Source organism: Ascaphus truei, chromosome 3, assembly GCF_040206685.1.
Source record: "Ascaphus truei isolate aAscTru1 chromosome 3, aAscTru1.hap1, whole genome shotgun sequence".
Lineage (NCBI taxonomy): Eukaryota > Metazoa > Chordata > Amphibia > Anura > Ascaphidae > Ascaphus > Ascaphus truei.
This window is the reverse complement of record NC_134485.1, coordinates 336,198,425-336,211,429: the sequence shown is the minus strand read 5'-3', so window position 1 is coordinate 336,211,429 and position 13,005 is coordinate 336,198,425. Positions and strand designations below refer to the sequence as shown.

Below are 13,005 nucleotides of genomic sequence, written 5' to 3'. Positions count from 1 at the left end.
ATAGATGCCCTCTCTAAATGTTAAATCATGAGTAGTGCAGCTATGATTAACACAGCCATTGAATTGCAATTGATACTATATACAGTATATTTCCTTGGTGTAAATGTAGCTCAGTACCCTAACCTGTAATATGAATGCCACGTGTGTTACACAAGGTTCTGCCCAGTGGCTGCCACTCATACATGGCTTTTAACCTAAGGTTGCTCTGGAAAGTGAAGGGAAACAGGCAAATGTACCAGAAGCACAGTGTTGCAATAATTACCTCATATTAAACATGAAAGGTAGATACAGGCATTAGATCAACATTGATCAATTTAAATATAGATACCTTGGTGCAACTTGCAAATAGTTTGCATTATGGGAAGTTCAGTTACTTTGTAATTGTGATACAGAGCAAAATAATGTTGTAACCAGAAGGCACTCTAATGAAAATAACTAGTGGCTGTAGGAAAATTCTCTTGCTTGAGACTTACATGACAGTGATGTCATAGGTCTGCGAGTGGGTTTCATGCAGAACCCTATCCTTCCATATGACCAATTTTCTGACAATGGGATTCAAATAATTGGTATCATAAGAAATTTGTGCTGTGTTTTGGTGCAAGGCTATTTTGTTCACTTAGTCTACACAGTTCCAAATCTGACCTATTCAATTCCATTGCAGATTCTTACCCACTTTGAGGTGAGACCCGAGCAGCCAGGTACCTCTGTGAAACCCATGACCAGAACTCTCTTGGTACCAGAAAAGGAAATCAACTTGCAGTTTCTGGACCGATAACATTGGGATGAGGATGAAGGCCCCCACTTATCACACCACAAAACCCGTCTTGAGACATCAGCAATGTTGTCTTGCCATGTTTATTGGAAGAAATCAAATGCTGGAACTGTATTCTAGGCATTCCTGACTACTGTAGACATTTTTACAAGAGAGTAATGCAGTGACAAGTCCTAACAACTTCCACTAGCCAGTGGATACACCTTTGTCATGAGGAAATGAAAGCATCCTGTTGTATGGTAAGAGGGCACTACAGCCCTCACTACAGGTGAGGATATTAATGCATCGATAACCTCATGCAACGAGATCCATTCTCTGTGCGAAAAAAACCCCATGTAGCAGGGAATATCACAAAGCTTGACATAAGGTAAAAACAATGGGAACACTAACTCAACCAGACATGATAAAGTAAAATACTGCTACCAAAAGGCAAGAAAAGGGGATCTCTCGAAAAGTATGCAAATCTGAGGTTCAAATAAATATGAATATTGTATTTACCTTAAGAAAAGACTTACAGAAGTAAAGTGACAATTATTGGAAATATTTCTTCATTACCTCACCATTTCTAGCACAAAGAATGTCCTAGTATTTCCAAATTGGAAGCAACCAGATCTCAACTACTGTATGAACATACAGCCATGCAGAGGAAGAATCTTGACCTCAAGACGTACAAAATCAGATCACAGTCACTGGTTCATATGCTCAACCTACCGATACCTCCAAAAAATAATTTGGTGCTGTAGATTTTATAAAAACTATTTTATTAAGATTTAATGAATATTTAAGGCATATTTATTTGTGTTTATGATTGTAAATATCCTCTATATTTTAATCTCAAGTTTAAATGCTATGTATTAAAAATGTTTTGTACTTCATTGTAATGTAACATTTGTTCCTGTGACAACATTTTTTATATTTAAAGCTATTTATTATATATATGGTCAATAAATATATTATTTTATAAATATTTGACCTCTCTGTCTCTCTTCATGTGTACATATACCCAATCTACCCAAATGTAGGCATGCTTATGGTAGGGTTACAGGGAAACTTTAGATAACACCCTACTCAGTCTTGGGAGCTAGCTTCTATACTTTGTCCAGTGTGCCTTGATAGTTGAAAAATAGTTGTGTGAGCCATAGTATAAAAGTAATTTCTCACAGACAAAAAAGAGGTCTACACAGTGCAGCACAGCTGCAAACGCATATGTAAGAGATGTGTGCAGAGGTACATTTAATGGAGACCAATTAGGGTTAAATTATATCTAGGCTTTATTGCGCCTGTTCCTTTAACAAGGAAAAACATACAAAAACAAACAAAATAAAGGCCTACTCCACTTTGGACAATAACTAAACCTTTACTCCAGCCCTTTCTAACTGGGTGGGTAGCTAAGCTGGTTACCACCCAAACCACACACACACACACACACACACACACACAGACACACACACACACACACACACACACACACACACACACACACACACACACACACACACACACACGTCCAACAAGAAAGTCTCTTATCTGTATCTGTTGTTGTAGCTGTAGGGGAAGGCTTCTCTGTTCTCCTGGGTCAGCATCCATGTGTGCTTTGGCACTCTCTGTGTCCAAGTATAGAGGTCTTGTCCCCTTGTCTTGCTGTCAGCAAACAGTCCTTTTGTGTGCATCAAGATATCATATTTCCCTCAGGTCAACCCAGTTTTGGGCTAAGGGAATAAATCATATATTTGTGTAGCCCTGTGTGGTTTGGGCTATAGGTCGGCCCTTATCCTGGCAGTGATCCCTGCGTAATGGCAGGTTTGCCAGGACCAATCATGGGTTTTGTCCACTTCAGGCAGTACACTGAGGCAGGGAAGGCAGGTTATCAGGCTCTGTGTCCAATCTGAAAACACAGGGGTGGTGCCTGTTGGAGCTACTTAGGGTATTGCCATTTCCTATTTAGGTGAGTCTGTCCCAGGAATGAGAGGGACAAGGGTGACACAGATCGAGCTGCCAGGACTGGCAGGCTTGAGGCCTCCCTCCGGGGTGGGAGAGTGTGCACCCCATACCTCCTACCCTGCCTAGAGGGTAGGGGAAGAGCTAGACCCACTCTTGGTGCCCTAGGCCGGGAGTGAGGTCAGGGACATCCTGAGGGAAGGCATCCTGCAGTGTAACCTGTCTATGGAATAGAGAGGAGACAAATAAAGATCTTGCACTTTTATTTATACTCCTGCCTGAGAGTGAAGTGTATCGGGAGGAGAGGAAGGAGAACTCTCTTGTAGGTACTTCACCCCATACAGCTGGGGGCTGCAGGAGATGGAGGCGCTGCACCAGTAGAAGAGACGGAGGCACAACCCCAGAAGCCTGTCCTGTTCTCCCCCATGTCATCGCGGGAGACTCAGCCCCCCTACAGCAGGTATGCACCACACTGAGACATGTAGCCTGAGCATTAGACACCCTAGGAGACCCTATCTGAGATTGGGGGGGGGGGGGTGAGGGGGTGAGGAAGAAGGTTACATGAGTTACCCGTTAAAAATAATGCATATATTTTTTGTGATAATTCCAATTATTTTCAGTACCGCAGTTGACGAATTGACGTCATAGTTCCATCCCTGTTAGGCTCAGCGAAATCCTACATGACCACTCACTCATGACATTATTGGGCTTAAATATCTTGAAACCCATAAATGTTACAGAATTGCATTTTGCAAAATGATCAACCTTTGAAAACCTTTGAACATACTGTACCACGCTACAGAATTTATTACAACCACTCAGCTGTTTTCTTTTTCTCTATTTGAGCACAAAATGTCTCAAACTTGCACAAAAATTGTATTTTCGAATCTCATTGGTGAGTCACTAGCTTAGAATGTGAAATCTTTAATGACATTTTTTTTTTGCTATGTAACTGAGCAGACATAAATGTACTGATTCTACAAGCATTGGATTTAATACATTCGCTTAGCAAACTTCTTGACAAACAGATGAACAGAAGCCAGTTAAAGCCCTAAAGTATAAATACTAACATTGGGGAATCAACCTAGGCATAATATTTTTTAAAAGCCTTGATTTATCCAAGGGTCAGGGCAGTACTAGATTGCACTGACTTATTTATGAGTTGGCATTTAATTAAATTTGTGCCTGTGATAGAAACATAGAAACAAAAATTGATGGCAGACAAGAATCACCTGTCGTCCCAGTTTGACAATTTTCTTATACAATTATTATCATGTATATTTAATGCGCCAACATATTCCATAGTGCAGTACAATAGGATTGGAGGACAAAAACAATAAAATAACAAGCATTAGCATACATTGTTACAGTAGGTGAGGAAGGACTTGTCCCAAGTAGCTTACAATCTATAAAGGAGGGTAAGTGGAAACCGAAGGTACAAGGGTTAAGAAGGTTGGTGTGTTTTGGATTGTTGCTTGTTATTTGAAGGAGTTGGTGTTGGGGAAGAAGTAAGGGGAATTATGCAGGGATAGAGCTGCGAGAGCAGTGTAATGTGGGAATGTGGAAATGCTTCAATATACATCTCAAATACTTCACTGAAGACCAATAACAGAGCAGCGAATGACAGCAAATGGCTAACATCCTTTGGCTGCCCTTTTGATGCCTTTCAGTGGCGCAACAACACCCTAAGGGGCACAAAATTAAATACACCTTCCCTTCCAACTCATAAGCATTGGTGGAACAGCATCCCACATGACTGCGGGGACCTGGAAATGGTTCAAATGAAACCCAAAGCTCACCCGCTCTGTCTCCTTTCCTCCCCTGAACTGTATTTGGGGTTGTTTGAACCATTTCCAGGTCCCCGTGGTTTTGTGGGATGCCGCTCTGCCGCTACTTGCGAGTTGGAAGGGAGGCTCACGACTTTTTTCGGGTGCCCTCCAAGCTGGGGACACCGGGACGTACCCGGGTCGTAATTACGCTACTGCCACCTTTGCTGCAACTCAGGTGTCATCTCCAAGAGAGTCTGAGGTAAAATGAAGTCCACTGCACAGCAAACAGGCCCCCACAGCAGAGATGCAGTATGGACGTGCTGACAATTTCCAGGTCTTTGAAGTTGTGGCTGTCTTTTCCTCATGATACCCCAACCCCTACTAGATGTATTAGAAATTATATTGAGACAATTGACGGAATCTATAAGCAACAATCTAAGTTATGGTGGGAGGTATCAAGTCTAAAAATATATTTTAAACTAGGACTCATACCAAAAGGCTTAAGGTTGAATTTAGACCCCTCTCACCAAATTCCAGATGATAGCTTTTCTAAAGCATGGGATGCACCGTGCTAAGGGTTAACATTTGCTTGTAGTTTGTGGAACGTCAACCCCACCCATTAGAATGTTAATGCGCCAAGAGGACAAAGAACTTTAAATTCACAGATGCATTCAATCTGAACCCCTTCAGTGTACATCTGCTTTGCCCCAAAGGCAGACAGACTTTGGCACATCCCAAGGGCAGCTAAAGGGTGTGAGCTGTTTGATGATGTTTGGGGATGTTAAAGCTTCTCTATTTCAATCTGAAACTCACCAGCACTTTATCCCCTGTACCCAATTTTCCAATTCTATCTGTCCATGAAATGTCTGTGAATTGACTGTATAACCCTGTTCTTTTAATGTAACCATGCATTTTTTTATAACTCTGTGCCCAGGACATACTTGAAAACGAGAGGTAACTCTCAATGTATTACTTCCTGGTAAAAAATTTTTATAAATAAAATAAATAAATGCAATTATGTCACAGTGTTCCATGGATCTAATGAGGCTCTTAATTGAACATGAGAATAAGAGACTTTAAAAGGTGAATATGGAGTTGAATAACAAACTAACAGAGGTTGACAAGTGGACAACGCATTCAGACTTGACCAATTTTTAAGTTAGATTACAACAGAATATTGATAAATTTGTATCTCAATTAAAGAAAGAAAACAGAAAAAGTTTTTGAGAGACTCAAAAGACTTTAAGGAGGGAAAGAGCTACAGACATAAATTTGAGAGGTATAGTCAAAGACAGATTAATAATTAATTTTCCACTGAGTGGGAAACCACCGAAGGTGAGAGCAAAAGTAGCCATAGATCTATCCAGACCAGATCACAGAGAGATAGAACAGATTTTTTAGAATTAGGAAAAGCCTACCTTGCCACCCCAGCCCCCCAACAAAATAAAAAGACCAGAAGGGGACAGAAGGGATGGCTTCTGAAACAGAAAAACCTGGGGCCATTGCAAACAGTACAAAAGGAGAGACCTTTTGTACAACTAGAGAACCCGTATGGAAAAAACACAAATTACATGTCAATTTATCAGACAGTATTTTGAACCAAGATCATATTCGAGTTCTCAGCAAAGGCCTGTCCTTATCACCATGCATGGACTTCAATGTCTTTGACTGGATACAGGACATACATCTTTTTGCCAGAAAGCTGCTTTTGCATAAGTTCTTTAAAAATAGAGAACATTTTAAATGCAAAATCAAGGCATTGACGTCTAGAACCTATAGATGTAAACTGTCTGAAAGTTCTAATCTCCCTTCTCGAGGATTCTAAACAAATACAGCTCAACCCCGTTATAGTGCGGTCCTCGGGGGCCACCCAATCCGACCGCGCTATAACCGGGGTCGAGCTAATTTAAAAAACAAAATGCCACCGCGTGCCCGATTGGGAGGAGGGAGGAGGGGGGAAGAGGTGGAGTGAGGCGCCGGCAGCCCTACACGTCCCTTTGCAGCCACCATACTTCTCCCAGCATTCCCCGCACTCCCTTCAGCAGCTACGCACCATCCAACCACCGATCCCCGTACCAATCCCCCAGTCTCGCACCGATCACCCACCAATCCCCCAGCCTCGCACCGATCCCCACACCAATCCCCCAGCCTCGCACCGATCCTCCCCAGCCTCGCGCCGATCCCCGCACCAATCCCTCAGCCTCGCACCGATCCCCCCCATCCTCACACTGATCCCCACACCAATCCCCCAGCCTCGCACCAATCCCCCCCAGACTTGCGCCAATCCCCGCACCAATCACCCAGCCTCGCACCGATCCTCCCCACCCTTGCGCCGATCCCCGCACCAATCCCCCAGCCTCACACCAATCCACCCCCCAGCCTCGTGCCGATCCCCGCACCAATCCCGTTAGGAATGTGAGCACACAGCGCCTCAGGCGAAGCTCACGGCTCTCTCCTTACACTGCTCAGACCCTTCCACTACAACCACGCAACCCCCCTTCAGCTTCATCACTTATCCCTCGGCATGGTGGGACGCTCCACAAGGTTCTTCCTCCATGCTCTGTGCCGCAGCCGTCGGCGCGGAATCGCCACCCGCGTGCACGTGCGCGCCCCACGTTGCTTCCTCTCATGCACACGTTGGACTTACAGTGCACACACAAAAGCCCTTGAACTTATCCCACTCAGGCTCCGCCCCCAAACACCGCACGGTTACAATCTGGCTCTTGCTGAGTGTCACCTGAGCTCTAAGAACAGCATCCAATGCACTGAAGCTCCCTGGGCTCCTCCAGGCACGCCCCCTCTCCTGGTTGGCTGTTCCAGCTTTATATACCCTCTCTGTTCTGTGCTTCCTCGCTCGTCATAGTTTTTGTATGGGTGTTTCACAGTGCTTGTTCTTTGATTCTCTCGGTTTTGACGCGGCTTGGCAGACTACCCCCTTTGGCTCTCGACTTCGGATTGTTCCTGTTTACGTACCTTCTGGCTCCCTTCGACCACGGCACTCATCTCGATCCCTCCATACGTCTCCTACCCCTGATCTCGGTAACGACCATTCTTCTGGGAAAACGGTACCGGCAAGTATTCATGCAATACACCCCATCTGGCCTGGCACCATCTAATACCACAACCCGGACACGTCCCTCGCTCTGTCGGTGTGTGCATTCATACCTGCCACCTCAGTTCTAGGGACAGGTCTGGTCTGCGGGCTACTCCGGCGTAACATCCCCCAACCTCGCACCGATTCCCCCACCAGCCTCGCACCGATCCCCGCCAGCAGTCCCATGATGCCCCAGCAGCTGACAACAAAGATAAGGGGGGGAGGGGGGCTGTGAGTGTGTGCTGTGTGTGCTGTGTGTGCTGTGTGTGCAGTGTGTGGTGAGTGCAGTGTGCTGTGAGTGTGTGCAGTGTGTTGTGAGTGTGTGCAGTGTGCTGTGAGTGTGTGCAGTGTGCTGTGAGTGTATGCAGTGTGCTGTGAGTGTGTGCAGTGTGCAGTGTGCAGTGTGCTGTGAGTGTGTGCAGTGTGCTGTGAGTGTATGCAGTGTGCTGTGAGTGTGTGCAGTGTGCAGTGTGCAGTGAGTGTGTGCAGTGTATGTGCAAAAAAAACCAAACGATTAACTTCCTGAATCTCAAGATTTCAAGACACCCAAATGGCCACCTCATGACTACTGTGCACCGGAAGTTGACAGCAACTAAGTTTGCTGCGTGCTGATAGCCATCATCCATCATCCACAATCCCATATCAAGGGTATCTGGTGGATTAGTTCCTACGTGCGAGTCGCAAATGTTCAACAGATCTGGAATTTGAAAACCTGGCAGATCTAATAAAAGTGGGGTTTTCATGATCTAATGAAACACAGGTTTCAAGAAAGGGGTCACAGTAGCAAGAGCATTAAAAGCACTTATAAAAGAGCTAAGAGTACATCATCTGTGCAACTGCTGAGTCCTAAATGTAATAAGAATAAAGACCCCAATACCATTAGAATGATCAGCACCTACTGTACAACAGAGAATGGCACTGATCTGCTGGATAATGCCACAGCGCTGGCACATTCTTCTGGAAGACGATGACCTGAATCTTGTACTGAAATCAAACCAAACATTGGTTGCTCAAAGAAGTAAAAATATGAAAGCTCTTCTAGTAGACAGTCATTTTGTGAGACCAAGAAGTGAGATATGGCTTTCTCATAAGAAACTAGGAATAGAGATGGGCGATTTGGATCCAAATTTGGATCCAGAGTGGACCAGCCGGTTCCTTTGGTTCGCAGATTTCAGCGGATCAATCTCAAAAAGGGTGATTCGCATTTTGCTGATTTTTATTATTATTATCAATACCCTCCGTGGATTCCGCAACCCTTGGAACGATTTGTAGAATCCAATCCGTGGATTCAGCAATTAGTTGGCGGGTTCTTAAGATTCTACAAATTCGTCCACGGGTTGTATCCAATGGCGTTTTTTGACTACAGCAGGGCCCCGCTTCTCGGCGCTCCGCTTTTCGGCGATCCGCTGATACCGCGGCACCGAGAAGGGGGCCGCCATGTTGAATTTAAAATCGCGCATGCGCAGAACGGATGGGTGCGCCCGGCGCACATGCGCAGACCGCCGGTTGCGCACGCAGACCGCAGGTCGCACATGCACAGAACGGCGAAAATGCCGGTTTGCGCATGCGCAGCACTGAAAATCGGTGGATCCGCTTTCCGGCGATTTTCACTATACGTCGGGCCTCTGGAACGGAACCCGCCGTATACCCGGGGTCCTGCTGTAATCCACATGGATTAAAATTGACCAAATCCGTTTGCGGATTTTACAAGGCAAAATTGATTTTTGGGGGGAAATTAGAGAAAATCTGGGAAAGGGATTTGGTCGGATTAGCCCATCTCTAACTAGGAACATATAGGTGCCATGGTTGTAAGGCATAAATATCAAGGTGCAGTGTGCTGGATACTCACAAGTGTAGAGTGAGCAATGTTCCCATAAAGGTTTCTTTATGTGTGTCAGCCCGTTGGACCGTCAGACAGGTAAGTGGAATGGTAGGTGCTGGAGACCTTAAGTGAATAATAAAACGGACATAGTGCAGACTGTACGAAATATCTTTAAAAGTAAGTATATGTGCAATACACTCACATGGTTATAAAAGGTAACAAGCGTTTAGATCACACAGGTTGGATCTCAGCAATGAATGAGCTGTTCTCTGTCCCCCCTCTGCCTCGGCAGGCGTGCGTGTCACCGGTGCGTCTCACCCTAACCGGAAACCGGAAGTGACGTCATCTGCTCCGGGGGACGCCGATCCTGTGGGAGTTTTTTCTCATCAGCCTCACTCTACGCGTTTCTCCGTATTGCGGTTTCTTCAGGAGTGTATGGCTGACATGCTCTAGGAGGATTTTATACGCTATGCTCAGATCCCATTGGTAGACAATTAAGTATGGTGATCAAAATCAGTAATTAGGGCAGGGATTACAGGTGTAAACAGGCAATATTTGTACAACTCATATCAATTGTATATGAGTATAAACAGACATAAAAGTTATAAGACTCATATCATACATATATGGGTCTTCCAAAAGAATTTTAATAAAATAAACTTAAAATTAACGATATACACAAATTGGTTAAAATAGTTAAAATAATTAAAATAGATTAAATTAACCGCTACGACTATTAATTATTTTTATTTTTATTTTAACTATTTTAACCAATTTGTGTATATCGTTAATTTTAAGTTTATTTTATTAAAATTCTTTTGGAAGACCCATATATGTATGATATGAGTCTTATAACTTTTATGTCTGTTTATACTCATATACAATTGATATGAGTTGTACAAATATTGCCTGTTTACACCTGTAATCCTTGCCCTAATTACTGATTTTGATCACCATACTTAATTGTCTACCAATGGGATCTGAGCATAGCGTATAAAATCCTCCTAGAGCATGTCAGCCATACACTCCTGAAGAAACCGCAATACGGAGAAACGCGTAGAGTGAGGCTGAGGAGAAAAAACTCCCACAGGATCGGCGTCCCCCGGAGCAGATGACGTCACTTCCGGTTTCCGGTTAGGGTGAGACGCACCGGTGACACACACGCCTGCCGAGGCAGAGGGGGGACAGAGAACAGCTCATTCATTGCTGAGATCCAACCTGTGTGATCTAAACGCTTGTTACCTTTTATAACCATGTGAGTGTATTGCACATATACTTACTTTTAAAGATATTTCGTACAGTCTGCACTATGTCCGTTTTATTATTCACTTAAGGTCTCCAGCACCTACCATTCCACTTACCTGTCTGACGGTCCAATGGGCTGACACACATAAAGAAACCTTTATGGGAACATTGCTCACTCTACACTTGTGAGTATCCAGCACACTGCACCTTGATATTTATCACATATCAATCACAATACTGCACCATCAGGGAATTTTCTTCTGTTTTTTACATGACATTGCGCTTCCTGATGATCTTCACTTCTTCACTGTCCACGGGATCGAGAGAACGACCCCTCACTGGGTTAAGCAGCATTAATTCATGTTTGTATAAGTATCACATTTTTTCACATTTGTGTTTATAATTTTGGAGCGCCACTTTTTGATATATTTGCCTGTCACTTGTATGGTTGTAAGGCATGCCCTTTGATTTCACCCACAAAGCCATTTCGGAAAGTGACAACACAAAATGTTGTGATATCAAACACTGCATCAACTGCCAATCAACAGGGCTTATATACCTCGCTGTCTGTGAGTGCAATAAAAACGATGTGTGTAAGATATGCCGCCAATTAAGAAGAATGGTACTGGAACATGTGGGTGCTATTCAAAACATCTGGTTACTCCAATTGCTCGATACTATAGGTAACATTCTTTATTGCTTTGTAATAGCCTCATTGGTCTCTCATTTGTTTTTCTGCTGATAACAGGTACAGTATGCGAACAAGGATGAGAGTATACACATAAATAAATGAATACATATACATAACAGATCACTAGTGTATATCCTTTGTAATCGGATCTTCTTTGGTGTAATGTATAGTTAACCCTTTGTGCAAGCAATGAATGGGTTAATTTATTTTTGTATACCCATTATATTTTATATGACAATCATCTGGTGCATAAATATTCCTATTACTGTGGTATGGATGGAACAGAGTATGTACACAATCCCAAAGAATTATCCAACTGAGGAAGTGATTGGTTTAAATAAATGGATGCATATAAACACAGATATTCTCTCTATTGCACAATTGTATTGTTAGTCTTGTGCTAAGTTACATACTCTTGCAACTGACCAACCACTTGTGGCATATACATGCATACAACAATGGTACAGGAAAGAGTTAACAGTTAAGCCAATTAACATTGAGGAGGGTGGTCTATTTACACCTCTCCACAGAATGGGTGGGCTTACCCTTGAGAATGTGCCTCCCAGTGAAACACGTGTTGGGGGTGACGGTTGTCCAATCTGATGTTGGACCCCTAAAAGAGCACGGAGCACAATCTGGCAGCGAAGGCAGCAGGAGTGATGTGCCATTCTAGCACTGATACTGTACTATTGTAGCAATGTGCTAATGCACCATGGTACTATTGTAGCAATGGGCTACTGCAACAACTACAGTATATCATTACAATAGTGTACTGAGTGCTGGAGATTGATAATGTATTAAGCCTTTTAACAGGGCAGCAGGACTCAGGAGTGATTCTATTATTTTAGAACTGAATGTAGGAGGTAGATGATCAGGATCATGCTGGTCTGATTTATTTATATAATTAATACCTCTACTAGATCTCTCGCGCTCTCTGTCATATACTTACTTTTAAAGATATTTCGTACAGTCTGCACTATGTCCGTTTTATTATTCACTTAAGGTCTCCAGCACCTACCATTCCACTTACCTGTCTGACGGTCCAACGGGCTGACACACATAAAGAAACCTTTATGGGAACATTGCTCACTCTACACTTGTGAGTATCCAGCACACTGCACCTTGATATTTATCACATATCAATCACAATACTGCACCATCAGGGAATTTTCTTCTGTTTTTTACATGACATTGCGCTTCCTGATGATCTTCACTTCTTCACTGTCCACGGGATCGAGAGAACGACCCCTCACTGGGTTAAGCAGCATTAATTCATGTTTGTATAAGTATCACATTTTTTCACATTTGTGTTTATAATTTTGGAGCGCCACTTTTTGATATATTTGCCTGTCACTTGTATGGTTGTAAGGCATGCCCTTTGATTTCACCCACAAAGCCATTTCGGAAAGTGACAACACAAAATGTTGTGATATCAAACACTGCATCAACTGCCAATCAACAGGGCTTATATACCTCGCTGTCTGTGAGTGCAATAAAAACGATGTGTGTAAGATATGCCGCCAATTAAGAAGAATGGTACTGGAACATGTGGGTGCTATTCAAAACATCTGGTTACTCCAATTGCTCGATACTATAGGTAACATTCTTTATTGCTTTGTAATAGCCTCATTGGTCTCTCATTTGTTTTTCTGCTGATAACAGGTACAGTATGCG

At 43.4% G+C, this 13,005-nt stretch overlaps 1 protein-coding gene and 1 long non-coding RNA gene across 3 annotated transcripts in view; one reads left to right on the top strand and one right to left on the bottom strand.

Annotated features, from left to right (window-relative positions):
* Positions 1 to 1,703, top strand: part of CYP27B1 (cytochrome P450 family 27 subfamily B member 1) — a 31,840-nt gene extending 30,137 nt beyond the window's left edge. For both annotated transcript variants that reach the window (XM_075591600.1, XM_075591599.1), the window contains exon 9: positions 662 to 1,703. In XM_075591600.1, the coding sequence (XP_075447715.1) occupies positions 662 to 775 (114 nt within the window). In that variant the 3' untranslated portion in view covers positions 776 to 1,703. The remainder of the gene's footprint in view (positions 1 to 661) is intronic.
* The window catches only part of LOC142489941 (uncharacterized), a 44,686-nt gene extending 32,651 nt beyond the window's left edge, over positions 1 to 12,035 (bottom strand). The window contains exon 1 of the long non-coding RNA XR_012799964.1: positions 11,877 to 12,035. This is a non-coding gene — a long non-coding RNA (uncharacterized LOC142489941). The remainder of the gene's footprint in view (positions 1 to 11,876) is intronic.
* Positions 12,036 to 13,005: the final 970 nt, after the last annotated feature.